The following is a 27,618-nucleotide window of genomic DNA, read 5'->3' on the forward strand; positions in this document are numbered from 1 at the left end:
ATGAGCCTATGTGGCAGGAAGGCGCTGACTTTGCTGAGCAGCGTGTTCGCTGTTTGCGCCCTGGGCCTGTTGGGGATCGCTGTCAGCACCGACTACTGGCTCTACCTGGAGGAGGGCGTCATCCTTCCTCTCAACCAGAGCACCGAGGTACGCATGTCCCTCCACTCTGGCCTTTGGAGGGTTTGCTTCTTGGCTGGTGAGTTGGTATTAAGTCTGAAACATGATTAAATGTTGCTGTCCCTCACTTTTCAAGTCAAAGTAAACCAGGTGTATCTCATTTCAGTCAGATTCTGCTCTGAGACAGAGATTTACGACCATTTGGATAGTGAGTCATTTGATTGTAATCAGTGGTAAATACTGATCTTTAGCATATTTCTGTTTAGTTATCCATGAAGTAAGCACCACAATCAACCTGACTATTTAGTTCCAAACAGAGAATTTCATCGAAGTACAAAGTATAGAATTAAGGTAAAGATTCCCACAGAGAAATGTGTGCAAAGGAACATCTGGCACAAACAAACAAACTTCTGGATGACATGATTGCTGCAAGATTAGCCTGGCATTCTGCATGAAAACATTGCATGCAATATTTATGGTAATGCTGCAGCACCACCTTTTTATAAAGAAAATACGGAAAGATATTAAAGTGTACATGTAGTTTAGATTAACAACTCATTAACCATGTCAGTTCTGTCCTACACAAAGCTTTGGTGAATCTGGGACTCAACGTCAAGTTTTCAATATAATTTGCCCTGCACATGCACAGCCACCTGTGTTTCCCTCTTTCCTATTCTTCAACCTCTAGATGGCGGCAAGTATAGAAGACTAGCCTTTGCTTACTGTTTGAACACTTGAGCATGAATAGTTTAACTTTGGCTTAACCTCTGTGCAGAAATAGGACCAGTGCATTTCCTTTCATATTCTCATTCTGCATTCTGGGAGCATCATCTGGGAGTATTTTTATTCGGGCTGAGAAGATTTTGATAGATGTCTTTCCTCGTGATTAACCCGGGGGCTGACTTCTATTCCGTAGTACCAAAGGCACCTTGGATTGACTGGATTTTATTTTTCCTTCTTTTTGACCTGCATCTCTATTCCACCATAGCACTTAGCATGAAAGACGCATAGAGTTAGAGAAGCTAATGTATTGCCACAGTGCATGCTTCAACATCTTTTGGCCTTTTTGGCCTTTTAGAACGTTGTTCCTCCCCAGCTCGCTACATCACAAAGGCATGCTTGGAGGTCTTGATTGGAAAAGAAACACTAACTGTTAGATTTGATTATTTTCTTAATGTTGCCCCAGAGTAAACCAGGTATCACCTTTTGCTCTTAAGCTTTGCTCCCTCTGGTTATAGCAACAGTTAACTAAATCAATATGCTGTCTTACTCTTGTTGGATGTGTACTGTAGATGTTGTCTGCTCTCATTTATTACACTCAATTATATTTCTGTTCGGGCCTTTTAGAAAGCTGGACCTAGAAAATGGAGAAAGCTTTTGTTTTGCAAATATCCCTATTAGATGTGTTACCCTGTAATATTATTCCATTTACTCTTGAATTGTTCCACTATGTCCTGTTCCACAACTTGTCCCTACTCTGTCCTGTTTTAGGATTAATCATTCAGGCAAAAAAAGTATGCAGTCCAGTTGTAATTAGGTGTTTTTGTGCCACGTAGTAGGCCATTGCTGCAGTATAAATGGACTAATGGTCCAGTGTGTGTGTTTTAGGGGCAATTGAGTGACCTTATTGCCCGCGTAACTGTTTTGATTAGACCCAGAAACAGTTACTGCACACTATCCTTGTATGCCGCTATGCAGGAGAATTTGAATGAGGTTGCATGGTGTTGTGGTTGATATTGATGTTGGTTTGAGTTCATTGGGTGTTTGTTGGCTGTTAGCGGTTCATGTAGAGGATCTCTACAGCCAGCGATGTAAATCCTCTTCAATACAGGGCACTGGACTGCTTATGTATTGTAGACTTGTAGCAGGAAGAGTAACCATGGTATTGAGTAAATAAGTTGAGTTCAGCTTGTTTATTTCATTTTTAGCATATCACCCTTGAAAGTAGTTCTTCTTTGTAAGTTTTGTAAGCATAGTTTCCCCCTCAAACAACTACACAGTAAGTCTAGCTTCGCCGTAGCTGCCTGACAGCTATATTGAAATTGCATATGCATAAATCTTAATGTATTTACAACTATTTCACTGTAAAATGTTTTTCATTGCAAGTTTGGTATAGCAGTGTTACTGGAGTCCCGAAAACTACAGTTGCCATTCTTTAGAGCTAAATAAATAATAACGATTAAAAAAAAACAACGCAGCTTTACCGTCACGCTACAACAGAAAGCTCGACAAGCGTGACTGTTAATATGCCATCCACACCTTTAAGTGATGTTTCAATAACCCAGGGTAGGGGAACCATAGACACCTTCCATTACGCTTATTATAGGCTGGTTTGTACTGTGAGGATATTTTCCATTTATTCACATTAAATGCTGACTAAATGCAAAAAACGAAATAAAAAGCAAGAGATGGGGAGAGATAGTTGACAGGCTCATGATTGCCTGTATACCCTCTACACATCTGTTACACAGGTTCTTGCCCTTCCTGTTTTATTTTCACTCTCAGTCCTCGTTCCTCTATGTTGGTCATGTTGCATTAGGAGCATCTATTGATTTAAATTCCAGGTTTCTGACAGGGAGTTGTGTAGCTGAGGTGGTAAACCACCCATATTGTGACTCATCTCATCTGATGATTGATGTATTGTTACTAAATGTTCGCACACACACACACACACACACACACACACAGAAAAACAGTTGATAAAGCTTTACCTAATGATGAATAAGCATGTTCACAAACTCTCCAAGTCTCTTGTCTACAACAACAGGATGAATCCACGAATGACAGATCCTCTAGAACTTGACTAACTGACAAGAGTTACATGTTTTACTCTTTATATTCTCCATCAATACCTATGTAGCAGTATTCATTATTAGTATGCACTGTAATCAATGCAACACCATAATGCTTAATAGTTTAAGTAAGATGAATGTAACGTATATACTTATATTTTGTCCTTGCCTGACCCAAACACTTATCATGCATTGTTCTAGTATGCATGATAAACACATAGCATGTATTATGAAAGGTAAATTATATGCTAAACCACAAAATCTCACTTAATCCAACACCTCATAGTGTGTGGGGTTAAAAAAGTGGTGAGAAAGACATCAGTTGCAAGAGTGTGCATATGTGTGTCTGACACACATATGCACAAAACACTGTGTCAGTGTTTTTTGGTGCGAGACTTTGTACTATATTTGTCAAAGTGATGAAGGGAAAGGTGCTAAAATCTAATGCTGGGTGTTCCTCCAGAAAATACAGACACAGAAATTGTATGTAAACCAGCTCTTGATTCCATGTTCGTTTGCAAATTGCTGTGAGTTAAAAAAAAAAAAAAATGTAAATGGCAATCAACAGTTTCACAGAGCAAACGAGCTGGAATTATAACACAGACAAGTCTGTCCATGAAAATAAATCTGACTGAAACTTCTATGCTTTACAGTCATAGCTTTTCACCAAGATAGGCATTATCATCATACAAAAACGACGTATCTGTATTCTGCTGGCATACTGTACTGTGTTTCTGTGTTTGACTCTTCTGTGTCACAGTGGGTGAATCAACCGTTTATTCAGTTGTGTTGAGTGTTCAAGATTAATATTTGTTTCCCTGTCCTTTGTTCCAGGGGAGGAGAAAGGCCGGTGTTTTACCATACAGTATGTGATGCCCACTAACCTCCAGCTGACATCTGATTCCACTGTCAGTGTCCTGAGTAAGTAACTGCTCACACTCCACTGTTATACGGCCAATGCTACCAAACTGTTCAGGCCCTTAGTGTATAGTTCGAAAAGTTTCGCTATGAACTAGAGCGGCAACTAGGGACACAGTGGTTGGAGCGTGAAGGGTTGAATTCAACACCTCTGCTGCTCGATCGCAGGCCCGATGGTGCACTTCAAGCCAACTTGCACTATGAAGCTATGAAGTAACGCAGGGACAAGCTGTTAAGGTGTTCGCTTCATTTAGCTGCTCATTACTAACTATTCACGTCTTCTGTTTAGTTGATGCAGTATGTTTTGTGTTATATCATATTTCCATTCACTGAACTCTGATACATGAAAGTGACTCCATTCTGCCTGCTAGATTCAGAACAAGAGTGGAATTGTTTTAAGTCCTGTGTCACACTAGTGCAGTGTTTCCCATACTTTTTCTAAGCAGCCATCGTGTCCCGATCCACAATAGGCCTTATCTATAAGCCATGAGAAGAGCTCATTTGTACAGAATTGAACGTTCCTGACCAGTTTGACTGCCATTTCCACATATATATTATCTTGAAAGGCTAAACCAGCTATTTTGATAAATCATAAATTAGTTTTAAGCATTTTTGATTGAAAACAAATACATATTCAATACTTATATATGTATATATATATATATATATAAATGAGACCAAATAAATGTATTTAGGTAGAGTTAACAGGCAATATCATTCTTTAATTTTCCTCTCATCTGTAAAGCTAATTATAAATAGATTACAATTATCAGAACAAGATGAACATTCAGGCTCCCTCACGTGGCTCAAAGGTGTACTGCAGGCAAAAGTGTTAAAAATAACACTATGGAAGAAATTCCGCAAAATTATCTGCCGACACTAATAAAATCTCCTGTAGGGTCAATACAGTCCTCCCAAAATATTGGTAGGGACATGTCCATACCGGTCATATGCAAACCTACGTCCTTGCTCATATCACTCTTGACTTCAAACTGCAGCCGATAGTCTTTAAAGTCAAAGAAGTAAGACATTAAGACAAAGATAAACTAGCAGTAAAAGTCAAATTTCAACACTTCGAAACTTCTGAGATGCAATGAATAACACACTTCTGATAATAATGAAATATGTAAATCTATCAAAGGGGTGATTTATTTTTGTTCAGTACTGTTTTAGATAAGAAAGAGAGAAGTGGGAGACAGGAGAATTGATGTGAAGAAGGCAGAAAGAAGTGACAGAAACTTGAATGTGAAAGCAGTGACGTGAGCGAGGATGTGTACATGTGAGAACAAACACCCTGAAGTGGTGAAAATATAGGCAGTTGGGATCTAGGCAGACGGTGATAACAGGAGTTAATTGGCTTCTTTCTAAAAACAAGGTTTAAGTTAATACTGCTGTAAAGTGTTTTTTTCTTCCAGGCGATCTGGTAAAATGAAGTGTACATACTCTATGCATTATTTATAACTCTAAACACTGAAGCTTTTTTCTGAATTTGCCCATGTTTCAGACTCCAAATCCAAAAAGACTCCCTCAAAGAGTTTTTGTGATGTTGGTTATCTAAGGTACATTGTAATAGGCAAGAACTTTACCAAACTAATTGAATAAACGGTTCCGTTAAGGTTATGGCCTTAAACATCTGGTCCACTTAGCTGGAAGGGTAACATTTGGTGTAATGGAGAACACAATGGGGGTCTGGAGAGAATCTTCTCCTCTGGGAGGTACTGTACCATTTGCTCACAGTAGGGAGGTCCAGCTTCATCTTGATATGAATAAGGAAGCGTGTCCTAAACCCATGAGACGCTGCCTCTACGAGTAAGACTAGCCTCAGTGGAAAACATCAGAAGCGAAAACTTTCATTAAAAGTTTCACAAAGTCACCGAAGACATTGCACACAAAAAATGAACAAAAAAACCCCCCGTTTGCATCAGGACGAACGACGGCTGTATAATTGGCACATCTCAAATCAAATTCAGTAAAAGTTTTTCATTCCCAAACAAACTGATTCATTTGTCTTGTGTTCTTCCAGAGATGATCCGTTCTTCCACACCCTTCCCTCTGGTCAGCCTCTTCTTCATGTTCATTGGCTTTGTGCTCAGTAACATCGGACACATCCGACCCCATCGCACCATCCTGGCCTTTGTTTCTGGAATTTTCTTCATCCTGTCAGGTACTTGGTTTGGCTTTTACCCACAACCTCTCCAAATCAGTAAACCAACAGACATTTACATGTGAGAAGGTGAACTGAAATAAATGAAGTGCAAAAGTATTTTAAATAAACATAGTCTCTGCCTCCTTCAGGTCTCTCTCTGGTGGTCGGTCTGGTGTTGTACATCTCCAACATTAATGACGAAATGTTGAACAGAACCAAAACTAATGAGGCCTACTTCAGCTACCAGTACGGCTGGTCATTTGCCTTTGCTGCCATCTCCTTCCTGCTCACTGAGGTAACTTCACGAAAAAAAGTGTGGATGAAAAAAAACATTTTGAATAGGCCGTGTGCCTGTTTCTGCTCGATGCCTGGACGTATGCATTGAGATGGATTTTCTCTCATAAGGGTCCCAGGGTAGAAGGATTTTGTTAATCTGTGTCTGTCAATTTTTTTTGTATGTTGTGATGTTGCTTGTGAAAGTTCATGTTTACATAATTATGTTAATGTTTTGCTTTTGCTAGTTTACAGCTCTCATTGTGTTCATCATTTACGGAACACTTTAGGCATTCAACAGATGTTCTGAGTTATCCTTCGATTAGTATCTTAAGAAACATAAAACCAGTCTTCTCTGAGTGAGAAATGCATCTTTAAGCATCTGAATTTGGCCAAATCCCTTCTAATGTGAGCAACTGTAATGTATTGTGTTGTGAGAAATAGTCCTAATACAACATCACACTGAAAATACTGAATGTGCATTATTATTTTTTTGTGAAATTGTGAAATTGATCTCATTTAAAAAACAGGAGGAAAAAGAAGGAAGCAAGAAAAATCCACACAGATGCAGCAAATTCTAACATCCACCCTAACCCTAAGCCATGATTCAGGTGTTCACTTTAGGGGGTTGATTTTGTTTGATGGTTTAAGGGGGAAATTATTTATCATCAAATAAGTGTACAATTCTCTAATCTGCAATTTGTTTATGCAAGCCATTTGATTCAATGATTCATTTTAATGGTTGAAAATGCTGTTATGTGTTTGGTTTAAAGTGACAGATTTGTGAAAAGAAGGTTTTTTTTAGAGAATAAATTGTCTCTTTCCCCCCCAGACTGCAGGTGTCATGTCGGTGTACTTGTTCATGAAGCGCTACACAGCAGAGGAAATGTATCGGCCCCGTCAGGGCTTCTACCAGCCTCGCCTCAGCAACTGCTCAGATTACTCCGGCCAGTTCCTCCATCCAGACGCCTGGGCCGGACGTGGTCGCAGTGCATCCGCCATCTCCTCTGAGGCCTCCCTCCAGATGAACTCCTCCCACTACCCTGCTCTCCTCAAGTGTCCAGAGTATGAACAAATGTCCTCCTCACCGTGCTGAAGAAGAGGTGTTTGAGTGGTTGTGTTAGCACCGTAGGGGTCATACTTATCTATCTGGATTTTGGAGTCAAATTGTCAGATAATTTAATATTATCCAGTTTGAATCGCTCCCTTCAAGTGTCTTGACTATGAGCTGATTATCTTTACCCTCCCTACTGCAGATTTGTTTATTCACACTTTCTGCTTCTGTTTGGAGCCAAACTTAAGTTGAGGGTTGGCCACTTCACTTTATTCTCTGCTCAGTCTCGTTTTGTGAGAAAGAGGAAAGGGTTTAACCCTGTTGTACTTCTTCACTAGTTTTAAGTGGTGGGCGACTATCAACCTGCTGAAATAGCAAGGGTAGCACAAAGTTATTTGAAAGGAGTAACTTAACCAGCCTCAACCTGGAGTGAGCACGCCCAATATTTGCTTGTAGTATTACCACAGTCCTGATAGCTTTTTGACGGGCGTACACATCACACAACTGCAGAAAACGAGCATTTAGAACTAGAAAGCAACTTCGAGCAATGGATGCAGAGTCTGCACGTTTCAAAACCAAACACTACAGCATGTGCTTCCAGCCACAGAGCGGAAACTGATCACCGAGGTGATGGGACAACATGCTTAGAATGATAAATCTTAGATGTTCACAAAACATTTCCTCAATTTGACCATATGATCACTGCACAAATGGTGCAGACTTTTGTTTTTGATTAAGGTTCAAATTTAAATTGTTAAAGCTCCTTTCTACTACAAATTGTACACGTGCACCCGTTGTTTGTGTGTGCACATGTTACACTCACGTCTGTTTTCACTCCTTGGTTGGTGCAGAAAACGGCTTTTTGTCACATTATACTGTGTCCTCGGACACATCACAGCTGTTTCATTTGTCCTTTTTAGCAGTTTACAGTAAATAGTGACACCAAAGGAAAGGTTTGTATCATAGGCTGCTAGTCCAAGCAAATGAGAAACATTCATTTTAAAGGCCTAAATCTGAATATATTAATGGTTATATATAAACTTTGAGTGTATTATTGTATATTCTTGTAAAGTAATGGAAACAGCCAAAACACATCACAAAAAATGCATTTTTTGCTCTCACAACCCATTATTAAAGACAATGCAGGACTGCTTCACATCTGTAATTCAAACAATACAGATGTAAGTAAACCTTATGTATCCTCAGAGAACCTATGATTCCTGTATACAGTCGTAGTTAATAAATTCAAGATAAAAAATATATTCAACCAAACCGGGGCAGCACAGTATGTGTTGATTAGATTGGAGTTAAAAAAAAACATATATTATACATTTAAATAACATAAGGACAAAGGGGAGAATATGGAATTGTGTGGTGATGGTTTTGATGGAAAATGTAAACGAGTCGGGTTGTTATTTTAATGTGGAGCCATCGTGAATACAAGATGTGCTGTAGGAAACACTGCTAAATGAGATTTTTTTTGCTTATAGTAAAATACCTCTCCTACAGAGATATATTAACCCGTATTATAGATGAATATTTTTCTAATTTACCCCCTTATAACAGAATATTCTAGGATGCTTGTTTTACGAATATACTGCGATCCCTAGTGTGCCAAGGAAGAAGTTGTATCCAGGTTTCACGTTACGTTTTGAATATATACATTTCATGCAGTGAGTGAGTAAATATAATACAAAGCATTTTGTCTTGCGCAATATTTTTATGTTAGTTTGATATATTACTAAAAGTATAATTGTCAGTATTTAATGTTGCATGGTGTGAACTCCACATATTTTTAATGGAATGCAACATTTCAACACTGGATCATGGTATTCCACCTGCAGTAAGTCAAACAAACAGACAGACGTACAGCTGAACTAATAAGCACTAACTGTGCCAACCTACGCTCACTCTGTTTATGGTATATAGACCACTTTCATTTAGTTTATTGTAAACGCTGTAAATATGAAATCACCAGTGTGTGTATATAGATTCATTGTTTTACAGGCGGATGTACATGTAAAATATATGTATTTTTTGTTTGCTAGATTAATCTGCAACTGCTGCTTTGCCTCCTGTATCACATTGAGAAGGTGAGCTTTTACATGTTATACTTCCTTCAATTTAAAATATTGTCAAACATGAAATGTAAATTTCTTTGTATTTTTACAATCAGTCATTTTCATGATGTTAAATGTGCAATGGAATATGTATACTCAATGAAATAAAGGTTAATGGGATTTGATAAACAATGAGCTTGTTTTTTTCTACTACTCTTGTCTGTAAAATGGACAGCAGAGTTAACACAGTGCCAGTGAACCCAGCAGTGGGTGAATGAGCTGTAACGGGGGCTGTCCGCAGGATGGAAAGAGCTAATCTGCATCGTGTACCGATGTGCCCACAAACTGAGTGAGCAGTTTCATGTATTGACCCGATGAGCTGGCACTTTCCCAAATTGATTACCCCCCAAACATTGAAACCGTGTGTTGCAAAGTGCTCTGTTGGTGATAATTAATACCCATTTAGTGGTGCACTCTTTAATCTAAACTGTTATCTGTCCCTGTTCTGCTCTAGTTTTAAGGAATAAAGTAATTTGTTTTATTATCGGACAAATTCCTCTGTCCCTCTTCTGTTGGTGATGAGAGGTAGCCGAGTACCTTTTGACAACAGCTCCATCTAGTGTCAAGTCTGTGGAGACACAAAGACGTGTTATCCGTCTTAAGTGTTGTTTCAGTGCACTCAAGGGACCCTCAAGGGACTTTGGTGAGATTGACCCTTAAAGGGTTGAAAGAATGAGTAAGATCTTCACTGCTGCATCTCACCCAGAGGGCACTGTGGTTTCTAAGATGTTCCTCTACACACCGTTCGTTCATTGAAAGAAAATCATACAAAAATATAGTGATAATAGTAGAAATAAAAACTTTATTTATATAGCACCTTTCAAAACTCTCTCATGCAGTGCTTCCAATATAAACGGAGGAATAAAATAATGAGAGTAAAATTAACTAAATTGTCATAAAACACAAATACAACCAAAAAAGAAAAGCACTTTTAAAAAGTTGGTTTTAAAAGAGTTATAAGATGAGACAGAGTTTGCAGCTCGGATCTCCTCAGGCAGGTCATCCCATGGTCTAGTAGCCCTGACAGCATGTAAGAATCTGGACCATGGAACAATGAACAATGAAATATCTAAAGGTGCAGGAAGGGACATAAGGCAATAAGAGACCTGATAGATGAGCTCTCAAGGCTCTGTTCGTAATCAATAATATCTTTAAATAAATTCTAAGAGCAACAGGTAGTGAGTGTAGGGAAGCAAGGATCTGTGAAAACTGGCCATGTGGATATAAATTATGTATGTCAACAAACAATATTTAGATATCTATCACATTCATTATGCTCAATTAGTAAACACGCTTCAGGGCAAGTTTGCACCCTTGTCAGTCCTCTGCTCTTCTCTCGCCCTGCCCCCTCACTCTGCCAGACGCCACTTGATGTGCGGCATCTGTATCACCAAGTGCAGATGGACCCACTAGCTCAAGGCCATTAAAGGCAGTCTGGTGAGGCAAAATCTCCATACACGTAGTTTCAGATTTATTCTTAAGGGCATATTATTTAGTTGAATCTACCGACTGGAAGGTCAGGGCTGAAAGAAATTCTAAATAGATAACATTGTAATATGCAACTAATGCACCGATACTCTATAAAACTATCAATTTGAGAAAGCCAAGGAGCTATAGCTATAGTGAGGCCAGGACCTTTATAATGGCAAAATCATATAAACATACAGTAACTCCCATGAGTGCAGCCTTACTCAACCAAGGAAGGAAGGTCATGAATAATGTATGACCCCCCCCCCCCCCCCCCCCCCCACACACACACACACACTCGCCTTTTCCCTCAGTATTCGTATGTCTTTCATCCTCTTTTCTCCATCTCTCTGTTTTCTGTTTTTTCCCCGACGGATTGTGGAAAAGGCAAATCTTCGTCTGTTTGTCAGGCCGTCTCATTAATGCTGGCAGTTGAGGCTTTTTACTGCATCCAGCAGGACTTCCTCTATGTCATGGCCTCTCTGTTCTGTGCTTACCTTGTTAAGGTGATTCATTAATGATTTGTCTTAAAATGTTCTGATAGCACTGTATGCATGTGTATTTCACACTGCATCGAAGCGACTGATTAGCTCTGTTTCTTTCAGCGATTGAGCGTTCTGTTTCACTCCAACTGTGAATCCCCTGCGCTTTAAATCTGAGGCCAGAACAAACCAAAGTTCCTTTGAGACACAAAGAAGTCAGAAAGACTGCTGCTTCTCCTGCTAAGATGGACAAAATAATAAAAACATACGGGCAATCTCTGAAAGCCCGAACAAGCTTGTAAGGATTTATATTATATACTGTATATGATAGTCTCTGTTTTAATGCTGTGTCAGAGTGGTTTTGATGTCACACTCATTTTTTAGCCCATATTTTTTGATAGTGTTGTTCGTGAGCTGAGTTGTGCATTTTCTTTTGTCCATCTCCAATACTACACCAAAATCCCAAATCCAAAGATCGTGTTTTAAAATCTTTTAAAAAGTAGAGACCCATCAGACAGACGGAGGTAGCTTTAATGTTTTGATTTTGAAACTGTTACTTGAACAAAATTAAGGAAAAACAAGCAAGGACTCAATTCCATGATGGATGTTGATAACAAGCAGCAAACACACTCGTCTTTTTCATTTGGGCCATGATTGGCTCTGTGTGCATCTTCCACTTTTAACTGATTGGTGGTAAAAAAACAAAAGAACACTAGTCCTGAGATAGTTTTTTTGTGCTGTACACTGTGGAATAAATCACTGTGTTTATTCATTAAAGCTCAAGGGACAGAGAAAGAATAAAGAGAAGCGAAAACTAACAGCTTCTCTTCAGAGGTTTTATATCTAGTGTCATGCATGTCACTGTAGCTCAGAATACATGTGGAAGATCACAGATATTATGCATGTGCTTTGGTGATAAAGGTCTGAGTCGGAGATGAGCGGGGGATGTTGTGGTTTGTTGTCAGAAGCAAGGATTGGCCCGAGTTGTGGAAGGACAACACACGGAGTAATCTTCGCCCAGTATTTGTTTTATTTGAAGTTTACATAACACCACCAAGCAGTACGGGCTGGAAAAAATAAACACAAATATACTTTTCATGTCAACAAAAGAAAAGTTTGTCTAGGCACATGCCTATTGGGCCTAAAGGTCTGCAGCTGAACTGAAACAACATCAACTTCGTTAATGCATTACCCCTGAGGAGCTTCCACCCCTTTCATTTAAACACGAAGCTCCTACAGAAGAACCAACGTTAGTCAATAATCAAGCAAGACAATGCAATGGTAACAACAAGAGTACTTACAAAAGACCATTCCTCAAAACAATGCAACCCCCCTCTGTACCATTGGAAGCTCTCATTTCCTGTTTGGCAGTTTGGACCCATGACCACATGACCAGCAGGTAATATGCAACAAACATTTGTGCAAGCACATATGCTTATATGCTTAACATATGTGTAGAGAGGTTGTGGTCGATTAATGGGTCAAATCCTAAACTTCCACCCAAGTGACTGGGATTTAAGTCCTATGAGAAGCCTATTTTTTACCCTTATTATTAACTCATTATTTAAAAAAGAAAATGTAATTATTATTATTACAGTAGGCTACAAGGGGTGCCCGATTGGGTGCAAATAGCATCGTTATCTACGGACACCTGCTGCTTGTCTCTGCCATGTTGTATAAACCCACATTGGCTATTCCACCCGGGTGCAAATATTTTTGTTGTCTTCTGACACCTGGGTGGAACAAACATCTGCTAGAAACTGGAATGTATCTGGCCATTGTGCAAACTCCTCTGAATACAGTAGGGCACATGTCATCACCGTGACATCCTTATCACACTGTTACAGCCCAGACCGTGTTTCTGCCTCACTTCAATCAATCAGCACTTTTGAGTAAACTGTTATTCTAACTGAGAGAAATGAAAGCAAATAAGATCAGACTTTAAGTTGCAATTAACTGGAGCTTTCCTTTCTGACGGTTATAAATGGGGGAGGGGGGAACAAAATTTGCTGGTGTGAACTATTGCTTGTAATAGCATAGCAAGCATCTGGCAGCCTAAGGGCTCAGTCTGTTTGCTTTCTTTTAGCCCAATCTCATATGCTCTTTATCTCTCTCTCTTCTGCTCCAGGCGCTGTCTCCACACACAACATCTCACTGCTGACTTCAGCAGCCAGCATCCATGTGTCTTTGCTTCACCTCTGACAATACTAAAAGACAAGCAAGATAACACGGTCATTATCTTAACACGGTCATCAACACGGTCATTATCTTAACACGGTCATTATCTGATTTTAAGTGCATAGTACTTAAATGTTAAATGTTTATGCTTAGTTTCTCTGTTCTACTTTGTTGTCTTTGATGTCCTTGTTTTTTATATTTCTCTTCTTTATTGTATATTCTATGTATGTACGATGAGAGCAATGTCTAACCGGAGTCAAATTCCATGTATGCGCACGCATACACGGACAATAAAGCTGATTCTGATTCTGATTCTGAATGTTTTTCTGGTGAGGGAGCTGCACATTACTTCTTGTATTAGTAATTACTGTGCTATGATCCTTTACTAAATTCACTGCAAACTGAGAAAATTGTGGCGCATAAGTGTTTTCAAAATTCTCTCCAAAGCATGTTGATATTTTGAGGGAAGATTCTCTGGATTCTTTGTCGCTGACTACAGTCGCTAACTGAACAGACACCACCCTGCACATCTTTTTTCCACAAGAGAAACCTATAAGTTGTTTTGTAATTCTGTCCTTTTATGGCAGTCTTAAAATGATATACCATAATGTCATATTTATGAAAATGAACAGTTGCCATCATATTCAGCTGGTTTGTATCTGCTTTGCATATCCAAAGTTGTAATGTTTCCTCTCTCATTTCCTTTTTTTCCATCCCCATCTTACTTGGTCCCTCTTTTACTCATTTGCCTTACAAACATTCAAAGGCTTCCTCCTTCCTTCAGCCTACAATTTTTGCCAAAACCAGCCTGAATTTTGACGAAATAATTTCAAAAGAAATAACCAATTACTTCCATGATAGGTCCTCAGATTTCCTATCTAAATAGCCCTGGCACATTGGCACATTCACTCTATGCTGTAGACCAGGCAGCCATGCAGCATTAATCTCTTTCACTGGATAGGCCAGACTGTGGCAGCTACTCAAACTGGGAGAAAAACAAGCACAAAAAAGCAGTTAAGAAACACTAAGCAACACTTAAACTGCCATAATTGTAAAACCAGTTCAGCGAGGTCATAGAGGAGGCGCTCTTGGCACTGGCCAAAACCTGCATGGAAGAAGAAAACACTATGAGAAAAGAGGAAGCTGGCAGAGGAGACTTCAATTACCAGAGTGGAATGGCAAGCTGTGCCAAAAGCACTCTCTCGAGTTAAGCAGGGAGAATGGTAGAAGGGAGTAGTGATGTTGAAAAGAACATGAGAATAAAACTCATTATCAGGGGCCCCTGTGCGCTCTCATTACTACAGCCACTTTTCACAGGCTAGCTGAGAAGCCAATGTGTTAAAAGAAATGGCAGCACTCGGGCACATCTTGTCAGGATGCAAAACTAGCCCAAGAACAGTTAACTTGAAAGCCAAACTCCATGATACATGAAGTGAAGAATCGCAGACACAGCTGAGATGAAGTGGGGCAGATGGGTTACACAAAACTCAACTCGACTAGATGATGATGGGAAATGTCTAGGTCCTGATGCTGATATTTGTTTTGTGGTTAGGTTGGATAATTTATCACTTAAGATTTTTTTTTAATCAAAAGTGGCATAAGCGCTTTCTTGGTCTAATTGTAATAAATGTTGGGGTTTTGGACTGTTGGTTGCATAAAATAATAGTGCTCTGGGAACTTGTGATGTAAAATGGTCACTATTTGCTGATATCTATGGACCAAACGAATAATAATCGGTAGATTAATTGAAAAAAGATTTGAGCTAAATCCTCTGCTGCATCACAGCCAAAGAATGTGGCCCAAATACAATATTGTCACTTGCTTTTCACAGAGATGGGACAGTACAAACATTTACAGCCTCGGCCAAACCCTGCAGGCCCCCGGGTTGCCTCTCTCACTGTGTGTCAGTGTAAAAAAGATGATCGCTCAACAGAAAGAGACCCCAAACGCCAGGGTTTAAAGTGACAGGCCTGGCCCTTTAGACATTCATTTAGGAGCATGACTTTCCGGTTGTGGTACATATTTATGTCTTACTTTTCTACTTTTAATATCTGGGTGATCTTGCAAGCCGACTGCTCTAACTTCACAGTGGTTTTGATCGATGTTTTAAGAAATATTTCATCAGTGGTGATGCTTTCAACTTCTTTTAAGTTGCTGCAGTAGTTCAGCCACACATCTCTCTAATCTTCGCTCTGCTATCAGTGTTGGTGTTTTTATCCTTTGCTTGTTTTGGAAAACATTTGTTACCCAGTTTCAGAGCTGCATGTTTATGTGTGTGTGCGCTTGTGTTTTGGTGTGTGGGATAATAATAATCAAGCAGTAGAACTGCTTGATTATTTTTTAATAGTGTGAAAGACAAACTGCGTTGTAAATGTTAAGTGTAAGTCTGATATTTTCTTTTTCCAGCAGCTGTTTAAGCCTCCGTTTCCCATTGGCTGGGCTACAGCCGTGGAAGGTGTGGTCTGGATGAACGATGCTGCATCCTTTGTTAAACCGTGCAGTTTAATATTGAATAGTAAAGAGGCATAGTCGTGTGTGGTTGCATAGGTCTTGTGAATTTCCTTTAAATTGATCGTTAAAGTGCACTTCTACAAAGGATGCGTTTCCTTTTTTTTAATTCACACCTGTAGGAGGTGTTGAAGAAGTCCAGTCAACTTGAAAGAATTCAACGAATTATGCGATCGCGTCAAACTCGGAAACTTGGATTAAACTCCGACTGACGTTTAGGAGGAAGAGGAGCGCAAAAAATCGAGCAGTTAATGGTTGAGATTCTGCTTGATGAGAGGAGAAACCGCGAGACGCGAGCGCTTCCTCTCACCATGATCATGGGCACCGTGCGCTCCTCGCCGAGTGCGTAAGCTGCTGTGGAGGATCCACACATTATGAGACGACATGGCATGGTGTGACCGAGGGATTCAGACTTTGCTGGCCATCGTGGGCGCCTTCGCCGCCTTCAGTCTCATGACTATTGCCATTGGCACCGACTACTGGCTTTACTCCCGGGCGTACATCTGCAACGCCACTAATGCCACCACGGACGACTCCCAGGTGCAAACCAGAAAAGTCAGAGGCGACCTGACTCACTCCGGGCTGTGGAGGATCTGCTGTATCGAAGGTAAACCCAAGTGTAATAAGTTAGTTGGCCTAACTGTTATTCCATGAACATTGCCTTACTTTTTTGTTGTGCTGATTGGCACAGCATTTTGTCTGATCTCCTTCTGATTGTTTGTTTTACGGCGGTGAGGTGACAATGTACGCAGTTTGATTGATCAAATAGTCATTACATGTTCTGCCAGTGAAATAAACTGAATTTAAATGGATGTTAGAATTGGGAACCCTCAATGAAAATAACGCTGTTTGGTGTGACGACTCACTAAAAATGAAAACCTGCCAAGGGGTGCATCATCATTATCATCATCATCATCATCATCATCATCATTATCAGTATTTTGAAGTATTGTTCAATGCGTTGAATATCTTTTTTTTTTAAGTTACGTGAACATTATATTGAATAGGGAGAGAAAGTGCTGCTTGTTGCGCGCAAAGGCGTAGTTGTGCGTGCGTAATTCTACGTTTGCGTCACCTTTCACTGTAAATGATTTAGTAAGTCACAGATTATAACATGGAGCCCAGGTCTAATGTTTTTTATGTCTTACATTTCACCAAGTAATGTATCTTGCTAGTTATAATTTAAGGATTCGTCCTAATTGTCTCAGCAACTTGATATGGTTGCTTGGCAACTACTTCCATAACATCGCTGAGACTGATGAAATACATTTCAGCTACAGAAGTCATCAGCATGAAACGGACTTGCTTCATGAAATCCTGCCAACATTTTCTCAGCTGTGTATCAATGATCCAGTATCACACGCCTGGGGAGTTTTGGGTTGGGCTTCTTGCGCTGGTTGAGCGGCTAGTTGTTGTTTGGGCAGGTGTGCGCACCATTGCGCGCGACTGCTTCATTGGAGAGAAGCCAGATCGATGAGATCAATCAGTTGATCCGTAAAAACGTATTCACCAGTGACTCCTTTCATCAGCCCAGCCTGATGTTTCGCTGTCCACTGCTGCTGGTGCTGAAACCTCCACTCTGAATGATTGTTTTTTCTTCTGACAACCCAGCTAAATGAAAAGAATGCCAGACAACCTCAGATGCATGAGGCCAATCATGGCACACTGTAGAAATAGTAATTTGCTGACTTGTTAAGTATTCTTTTTGTAAACACCCCAACTCAAGGCAGAATTTGGTTGATCAGCATTTCCACACTTGCCTACAGGTGGTACTTTGGCGTGTTTATCACTGTTCATTCGTGTTTTGCAGCCTAACAGAAGTTGCAGTAATCCCAGAGGAAAAAGTACACACAAGCAATTTGTTGTGTACTATGATTGCATTTGAATTGTTCCAATCACATCACAGCATTAACAATGAGCACACATCACTAAATAGTACAGTACAGCCTACCGTTTTTTATGACATTTGACCGATTCATTTCTTTATGCCATAAGTGCTTATTGAAGAAGGGCGCTTGCATCTCCTATGTTACCATGTGACCTGAAGGCGGCACCCCTCAGACATGGTGGAAGAGGCAACATGCGCCCGGAGGTTTGTCTCATATGCCAATCAATGCAGCCATCATAGAGGTCCCACTCCTTGCACGAGTGAAATTCAAATCAACTGGCCTTTGGTGGTGACACAAGTGTAGCTACAACTGATGCTGGATGAGCCCAAATGACTTTCCAAGACATTGGCTAAGTCTAAATAGGAATGATATCCAATCAGATAATTAACTTTAAAGTCTGGGTTCTATATATTCTATAAATGTCAACATTTGTAGAAATTCTGTGAGTTCCTGCCTACCTTATGTACATTTCTCCTTTGCGGTTGATTTTTTTTTCTCATTTATACTTTTTACAAGACTAAATACGGGTCAGAGGTTTAATTGTCCACTCATTTCGCTATCCATTTTTCAGATAGAACAAAGAACAAGATGAAATCCAACCAGTTTGCATTAGGTCAAATGAGCAGCATAAATAGTGGGTAAGCCCCGGGACACTTGGCTAACCTTGTAGAAGAAATTACGTGCGTGTCTCTCTTACGTGCCTTGTAGAACAAGGAGGTGGTTCACTGACTGAAGGCGAGCAATGATGGCAAATTAGCTTTTAAAGGAAACAAGTCTTGTTCTGCAGCCAGCGATGCTGAAATATGACAAGAACTCTCACTTAAGCCAACCACCCCTGATCACTGAACATGCTGGAGTGGCGCTAAAAGACTTTGATGTGTTTGAGACAGACATTGGGTCCGACTTCAAATAGACAAATCCTACTGATTTGCTTTGAGCCACCATCTCACCAAGTTTTTGTTCTTAATGTGATTATTTTGGATTCTCTGTGTCATAAAGGCTGCTTTCTGGTTTTCCTGGCTTTGTTACTGTGTGTGTGTGTTTCTGTGGGAGTGTGTGTGTGTGTGTGTGTGTTAGTCTGGTGAATGCATCAGTAAGATGTCAAAGGCGTCCTCTGAGCTAACTAGAAATGGGAGGGGGGGGGGGGGGGGGGGGGGTTGCTATGGTGAAGCTATGCTGAGTAATAAAAGATGGGCCCCGTTCTCTCAGACAGATGGGCTCTAAGGAAATACCTCCCCAACTGAGCTCGCTCTCTTTCCCTCTCCTCTCTCTCTCTCTCTCTCTCTCTCTCTCCATTTTTCTCACTGTCATTACTGCTGCCTTCTGTGTATTTTTTATAAATAAACGTATTTAACTTTGACATCTTATATTGTACAAAAGAACCCTTGATTATTTGTTATCTTTTACCCTGCACCTGTCACTGCGTTTTCTTAGACCTTTGGCTGCCATAATCAGGAGAAAACATCCAATTACACTGAAACACTGATCTTATAGATATAAAATACATGCAAGATACACACCCTTACTGAGTGATTATGCTTATGTAGTGTTAGACATTATCCATGAAGATCTAGAAGACAAGTATGACGTTACAATGTTGCATAGTTTACATACTGAATGGGGTGCATTTAAATCAGGCAAATCTGCTGAGCAGATGTGAATCAGTTGGTCCAGTTGGGTTTTCTTTTTTCAGGTGAGAAGATAAACCTTTTGAGGAAATTGTGTTTATTGAAGGAGCATACACAGTAGCAAAGGCAGAAATGACAGGATGTGGCAGAAGAATCAGACGTCTGCCTTTTAATTCAAAGTTTAACCTTTCAATATTCATAATGCTCCAATGTTTTATTCTCTTAAAAGTGCAGGGAAGATTTTCTCGATGAAGAGACTGGGTCTTTGAATAGAAGGTGCCTGAGGGCTTGAGAACTTGAGAACCCCAGATCCACAGCAGCCTGTCCTCAAATGCTTTCTGACACGGTTAGAGGTGAAAACAAGACAGTTCAGCATTAGTTCAGAGACTCTTTACCCACAATTGGCTCCAGTTTTCTTTCACTTATTTGTCTCCTGATCCTAAAAGCTGCACGTTGATCAGTGGATGGTCAACATGTAGTTCCTTTTATACCATCTATCTTTTAATTGGAGAATCTCATGTTCGGCTTCATTACAAGGCCCGGTATTTTCCTTAAACTGTTATGATTTCATCCCTGCGCAATCTGTTACTGCCATCAGTCTCATTCACGCTTAGTGTGCTTTTTGCTTCTCAACAGGTATCAACAAAGGAAGCTGTTATCGAATCAATCATTTTCCAGACGATAACGACTACGATACAGACAGCTCAGAGTACATCTTACGTAAGTCACTGCAACCTCTTCATCTCCAAACACTTAAACCGTTATCACAAGGGTACTTAATGTGTCATGACATCTCTGTCCCTCCCACTTAAAGGCTTGATGCCATGACAGCAATTGGAGCTATAGAGATGATGGAGTGTGTTGTGTGCTGATGAGTAAAATGTTTAACTGAAAATTGTCTAAACACTATGAATGGTCTTATTGCAGTTCAAACCATCTCTCCATTTTGCTTGAGCTTTCAGATTAGCTTCACTCTGCATATCACATGTGGCTTCTAGTTTGATGCCCTGTGCCCAAAGCAACTGTTTCCATAGTTGCAGATATCTAAAATGATTAATTTCAAGATGCTCATGGACTCACTTGGTTAGTGTCATCTGTTGAACCTGAGGCCTTTGCTGCTCTTCTGTCACTCCCTTTATTTCTATGTACACTTATGGCAGCGTTACGACATGTGTCAGCCAGGAGTGCCTTGTATTGTTATTTTTAGGAAAGCTTAAGCTGTCCCAAATGCCATCAATTGGCATGTGAATATTGCCATGAATGACCGTATAATGGGATACCTGTTATGTAAAAGAACTTGATGCAGAAAACATAATGCCTTTGGTCACAGCTGTCGCCGAAATGGGGGTCGGCTCAAAAACATAGCTGCTACATAGCGCTATTACAGCTCCGAAACCCCTCAGGGAACCTTTAGTACCATATCATTTAAGCTAGTGTGATCAATAGTTTTAACAATGGATTCAATGACTATGTAAAATGTGAAAGGTGTTTATCATACACACAGATAAACATATATTATATTACTACTACTTCAACTGATTCTACTTTTAGCCTTACTTTATTGGCACCATTGTCATTGTAAATGAATCGCAAGCTGGTCAGCCTTTGTATTCATATATTTAAAGCTATGTGTTTCTTCGTTTGACGTATTGACAAGAAGGTTCCACTGTTTCTCCCTGTCTCGTATGAACAGGTGTAGTGCGTGCATCGAGCCTATTCCCTCTTCTCAGCACCGCTCTGCTGATGTTGGGCGGCCTGTGTGTGGGAGTCGGACGCATCTACAACAACAAGAACAACATCCTGCTCACTGCTGGCATCCTGTTTGTGGCTGCAGGTAGATGAACACACAAACAACGAATAGATTCTGTGCACAAACAGAAAGAGGGAGACGGACATAAGCAGACAGAAGTAGAAGACAAGACACATGAGGGTCTCCCTTTGTCTTGTCGTCTTTCTTTTAAAGTTACCTTAACTATTCCTGTAATTCAACCAAAAGAATACAATTCATGGGCTTTTTCCCTCTTTTTCCTTGAATCCATTGTCTCTCTAATTGGCAGTGACAAATAATTATTTGTGATTATTCAAAGAAAATCTGCAGAGAAGGTGTGAACTGTCAAGTAGCTTACTTGTTAAGGGGATTCTAACACTCAATAAGGAATAGACCTAACTTTAAAAGTTGATTTACTCAGATGTTGAATGTGATTAAAGTATAGACGTAGAGAGGTGGAGTTTGTCAACCCAAAATCTCTTCTCTGCTCATCTCTCTTCTATTCAGGCCTGAGCAACATCATTGGCATCATCGTCTACATCTCCAGCAACGCCGGGGATCCCAGTGACAAGAAAGACGAGGACAAGAAGAACCACTACAACTACGGCTGGTCCTTTTACTTCGGCGCCCTCTCCTTCATCGTGGCTGAATCCGTGGGTGTTCTTGCAGTCAACATTTACATCGAGAAAAACCAAGAGACGCGTTTCCGAGCCCGTCGTGACTTCATCAAAACCACCTCATCTTCTTCACCATACTCTCGCATCCCAAGTTACCGCTACCGGCGAAGGCGTTCGCGCTCCAGTTCGAGGTCAAGCGACCCATCCCGCGAGCCCTCCCCGGTGGGGAGGAAGATCGGGAGAGGAATTGGGGGAGGAGGGTTGGGGATGGGTTTGCCAATGGGGGATATATCTCTGTACGCCCTTAGCAGGGACCCCCTGAAGGGCGGAAGTGCAACTGCAGGGCCCTACAGTCCAGAGAGGGACTCTGGGTTTTTACAAGTTCACAACTGCTTCCAGAAAGATCTGAAAGATGGAGTGAACAGGAGGACCACACCAGTATGAGGTCAGGAGTGTATTGCTGTGTAAAACCATACGCTTGATGGAAGGCATTAGATATTGTACAGTTGATGAGAAAGGACAATTCCTCTCCGGGGCTGTTCAGGCAGCAACGGTGTTGAAAGGTCAGCGCTTAAAATAGGTTTTCGTTGCGTCCCTCTGTGACAGAAAAGTGCCGATCTACGTTTCATTTGGTGGAAGACGAAAGGTGATATTAAGAATAACCTTTTATGATAAGACTGTATCTGAAAAGTGGATGCAGATATTTTGTAGCAAGAGTTAAATAATAAATGCTGAAAAATCGTCCTTGTTCTGGCATTCTTTTGACAATTGCCTGATAAATTAATTAAGCTTTTAAAGGCTGAATATTGAACTTCAGGTAATGTTTTTCTGCTAAAAATACCTGGATAGTCTTTTAGAAATCAAATTATTTCTTTTATTGTGAGACAAAAAAAAAATTGTGAAAATGAAGTGATTCATGTGATTGTTTGAGTATTAATGTATTGTATTTGCAACTTAACACAACTGGTGCTAACTTAATTTGTACACCTTTGATAGTCTTAAGCCTTTTCAACTGCCATTTAAATACTTCTACTCTATCTCAAAAACCTCTCACAAGCTTGTATGTGAGTCAGGCAGTAAATATGTGTGCTACAGTATGTGAAATGTGTGTGACACTGCCATACTATGACACATGTATAGCAACACAGTCTCATGGAAGTTTGTGAAATCGTAATGAAATGCAATCTATTGGTTTTGTGTACTGGGACATGCATTGTCCGTATTTTCGTGTCGCTCTAAACTTTTTTTCTGGACGACATTACATTTAAAAAAAAGTTAGGTTCAGGCAACAAAACCACTTAGTTAGGTTCTGGAAATACATCATGGTTGGGCTTTAAATAACTATTTACAGTTACCACAACATGGTGTCGAACACCGGTCTCGTGGATGAAAGTCCTGTGTTTGTTGGACCCATCCACCTCCTGCCCCGCCCTGCCCCGCCCTGCACTGCCCCGCCCTGCCCCGCCCTGCCCCGCCCCGCCCACCATAAACAGTCTTTTTGTATATTAAATACTACATCACTTGCTCTGACTGTTGCGTAGTCATGGATGCATTTAATGTATGTGTCCACCATGCAAAAGGGTCCTAATTGACTTTCAATTGGAATTATTTTTGTTTTGAACGACATGAAAAAAAACAGACAATTCCTTGTTATGCACACAAAACCAATGGAATGTATTCTGTGACTATTGCCCGACCTGCCATGATATTGGGCTGCATACAGATATCTGTAGATATACATCAACAAAAATGACTATAGGCACACATAATGTCAGTACATTTCAGTCTGCAGTGTGACGTATCAGCGTAAACATTATTTGTACAGACTGTGTACTTCGCTCTCCATTTGCTCAGGGATGATGTGTAGAACAAATGATTATTACTTTTAGAGATGTAGAGCTAATCATGAAAGAGAACAAATATGTTTACGGTGTTTTGGTTTTCCTTACCGAAGCCTCCGAAGACCGTTAGTTGGCATGTGTAAATACAGAGGAGAGATCACGCTGTATGTGTTGATGTTAACTCTTGTTTCTGTAACTACTGCCTTTTACGTTCAGAGGGTTTTTGATATGTTTGTAGCCACTGCAGAAGTTCTATTTAAAGTATTTCTGTACTCTTACTGCCCTGTATTTTGACAACATTCATTGCAATTATTATTGCATGACAGATATTGAAAGATTGCACTATTATGGCAATGGACAGCTACATTTGTATGCAAATCCAGTTATTTGTTGGTCTATCAACCAGAAAATTACATCCATTTTACAGGCAACAAGCACATTGTGTCACATGGTTTATTTTTGTCCTGTAAGGTTTCTGTGAATCTGTGAGTGTTAACAGGTCACAAATTGAGCCAGTGTTTGATGGAAAACTATTATATCTAACCAACTAAGCAACATGATCTTCTTACAGATAATTCTATTAAAATAGATAGTTTAGAATGTTGTATGACATGCAGAGAGGTCAACGTAGATTGACATGACTGGACACGTGGGTATGCTGAGTCTGAGTATCTGGAATAGCTTCCCGGTGACCTCTGACCAGAAGGATTAAAGCGGTGGGAAGCACCAGAAGGCATGAAAATAATCACCTGTTGCATGTGGACAGTAGGGGCATTTTATCATCCCATGTAAATGTGTGAGTTGTTGTATGAGCTCTATCACGGACTTTTATTGTATTCATTGGGTTTTAGAATTGCAAGTCTTTGGAAAATGTGTTGTGTTGTTTGTCAGTTTTTGGATTTTTTATGTTATGATCTGATTTCCATGTGGAGAGGATGTATCATTATGGAAATGATTGGTTTATTTTCTCCTTTGCTTATTTCAGCCAAAGGTTGTGAACAATCCACTGCTGAATTGGTGCCCCACCCAGGGTGACTCCTCCCCTCTCCTTCCATGCTGGGAAGACAAAAACCTTCACCCTGACCCTCAGTCAGATGTTTTGCATCACAATTAAAGAACGGCAATTCTAAATAGTTAATGGGGACACTCAACTTAGCAATTACAGTTAACTTCACCTTTAGACCTGCTTGTGGTTTAATGCCAAATATGAACAGAGAATTGATTCACTGCATTTGCTATTCTTAGAGGAAGTATTGTGCTTATGACACGAAGCTGATGGGTCTCCTATGCTCTGCTATGAAATTGTGTGTCAGACAGCCGGGAAACCACAGGGGGTTAAAATAAATCTACATCAGGTAACTTAATGCTTGATTGAACTAACAGGCTCCCAAATGCTCATCCAGACTTCAAAAAGCATACAAGAGATGGAGCAAAGTGAGCGTTGTATGTGTGTGAAGGGTTAGTACGAGTTGAATTTACTCTTTCTTTAGTACACGCTTGACTGGGTTAAAACAGTGCCATGTGAGGGCGTGGAGTCTCTGCAGAGAGTCTCTGCTCTGTCAGCTGTAGTTGTCATTCAAGTCACTGATGTAGAGAAGGGGAAGCCTTGAATTAGAATAGACTTCTTTTCATTCTGCGTTTGTGTGATGTAGCCTATCTATGTTATACCAAACTGGTCTGATGACCTTGTTTTCCATTCCAGCCCTGAATTCAAGAGTCTTCTTCACCCCTCTCCTCTGTCCAACACCCAGACTGTTAAGCCCTCTGAATTTCAATGCCGCTAACCCTCACTGATATTTTCATTCACAATAAAGCTGCACCCCCACTCCCTCATGTCGCACGGCAGTGAATCTGGCGGGGTCAAAACTCCATGCAGTCACAGGACTAGTCAACATGCTTGTCGGTACCTTGCTGTGCAGAAAAGATAAAATAATGCTTTTAAACTCTACTATACTCAGTATACTCAGGTACTGTCTTTGCACCTTGATTTGTTGACGTGACAAATGGTTCAGCAGTGGTTCACACTTCAGGTATCTTTATACTAAACCTGATACACCCAATGCCATAACAAAGATTTATTTTAAAAAGTACTTTAACAGCTATAATTTTAGTGACAAAAAGCTACTTCAAGATATTTCGGATGTAGTTGCAGATCGTACATCTCCTCTTGTAACACATGCAGGGATGACAAAGGCTCATTTTTGAACGATATTAAAAATATAATTGGCAGGTGTAAGTGTTTCAACGATTTGTAATCAAATTGGGAATACATTTTGTATAAAAGGGAGCCATCAATTGACGCTAGATTTTCTGCAGTTTATCTGAAAACAAGCAAACATCTCTCACTGTAAACCTGTGACTATAACCTAATTACCCTTTAAACATGCTCTAACGAAGGAGGGTATAACCCTTCACCTAACCCTTCAGCTGATATATGGAGCCCGTTTCTTCTTCCCTTAAACTCAAACTACATTAAATGATACTTCACCACTTGCGTGCATTAAAGTTTTTGTTACAATTCAATTATTTAATAAATAACCTCCAAAAAGAAAGAGTGTATAAAATCAAGACAACTACATGAGTAAGAGATTTCAATATATACGTATTAAATTGGTACACTAAAGAATTGGGGCCATGTGAAACCTTTTTTTCATTTTAAAGGTACAGTGTGTAGCATTTCAGGAATTCTACTAGCGGAAATAAAATATAATATTCATATGTTTTCATTTGTGTATGATCACCTAAAACGGAATTGTTGTGTTTTTGTTGAGCTCTTTATATCCAGATAGGGAGCGGGTCCTCTTCAAGGAGTCGGCCGTGTTGCACCGTCATGTTTCTGCAGGAGCACAGAAAGGACATAGCAAACACTAGCCAACTAATGCCACACTAAAGTAGTGTTATTATGGTAAGGAAGGCCTTTGAGTGAGGCCAACAGCGAGACCATGCTTTTGCAGTCTTTGAAAGGGAGGAGTAAACGGAGGGGTATTTAGTCGGTTGCAATTTACGACCACACCACTAGATGCCACCGAATCCTACACACTGTGCCTTTTTAGTAATTATTTCCATAAGTGTGGTTTATAAACTTCTTGTGTACAACCCTCAACCTTCTATGGTCTGCTTGGAATTCTTACCTTTTCTGTTTCGTTCAGGACTTGCATGTTTGGTGAAATAGAAACATATATCAATAGTGTATCATTTATGGTACTACTGGGCCTGTAAATACCAAGTGTCTTTAATTATTTCCATGAGAGGTTTGTAATGTATCATTTTGCTGATAAATTACTCTGAAATAAAAAAAGTGAATAGAATTTAAACATCTGTTTGGTTTTCTTTTAAGGCATAAAGTTTGCTCATGATTTATGATAAAAAGATTTAAGCACATTGATTTGATTTGTTTGTCTTATCCCCATGGTAACTGGTCAAGCAAGTCAAGTTTATTTGTCATTTTCCTCATTCATTCATTAATTAATAATTATTTTAAAAGTTATTTAGTATCAAAAATGTAAAATTCAAACATTTGAGTCGGCTCCTCACCTCACCTAACATGGCCTTCAAATCATCAAGCACTCAGGCAAACACCCGCTATAAATCAGACTCACCATGTTTTTAGGATGCATGAGTCTCAAAGCCAAAATAGATTGGCGTATGGGTAGTAAAGATATTTTGATCAGGCACAAGTACAATGCCAAACTACTGGCGTTTCATAGTGATTTCCTATATGTCACAAATAGTTCAAAGGAGTAAGGGGTAAGCGTCAGACAGTTGTGTAAAAGCCTCAGAATCACAGGGGCTTATCTCAACTCACCATTGCACCAACTGT

The 27,618-nt window shown here is 40.0% G+C and overlaps 2 protein-coding genes across 3 annotated transcripts; both read left to right on the plus strand.

Moving 5' to 3' along the window:
• LOC142948620 (voltage-dependent calcium channel gamma-5 subunit) lies at positions 1-7,342 on the plus strand. Its single transcript, XM_076090750.1, has 5 exons — positions 1-196; positions 3,744-3,830; positions 5,851-5,991; positions 6,123-6,268; positions 7,079-7,342. The coding sequence occupies exons 1-5, from the start codon at positions 1-3 to the stop codon at positions 7,340-7,342; spliced, it is 834 nt and encodes a 277-aa protein (XP_075946865.1).
• Positions 7,343-14,344: 7,002 nt separating this feature from the next.
• On the plus strand, positions 14,345-22,401 carry LOC142948621 (voltage-dependent calcium channel gamma-4 subunit-like). 2 transcript variants are annotated; one of them, XM_076090753.1, is made up of 5 exons: positions 14,345-14,355; positions 16,439-16,662; positions 20,209-20,292; positions 21,266-21,406; positions 21,848-22,401. In XM_076090753.1, the coding sequence occupies exons 2-5, from the start codon at positions 16,440-16,442 to the stop codon at positions 22,399-22,401; spliced, it is 1,002 nt and encodes a 333-aa protein (XP_075946868.1). In that variant the 5' UTR covers positions 14,345-14,355; position 16,439. The 2 variants fall into 2 exon arrangements, with proteins under 2 accessions (XP_075946868.1, XP_075946866.1); XM_076090751.1 differs by lacking the exon at positions 14,345-14,355 and having other exon boundaries at positions 16,440-16,662.
• The last annotated feature ends 5,217 nt before the right edge of the window (positions 22,402-27,618 follow it).

This window comes from Anarhichas minor, unplaced genomic scaffold (assembly GCF_050575085.1).
Source record: "Anarhichas minor isolate MPS153535 unplaced genomic scaffold, ASM5057508v1 ptg000012l, whole genome shotgun sequence".
Taxonomy (NCBI): domain Eukaryota; kingdom Metazoa; phylum Chordata; class Actinopteri; order Perciformes; family Anarhichadidae; genus Anarhichas; species Anarhichas minor.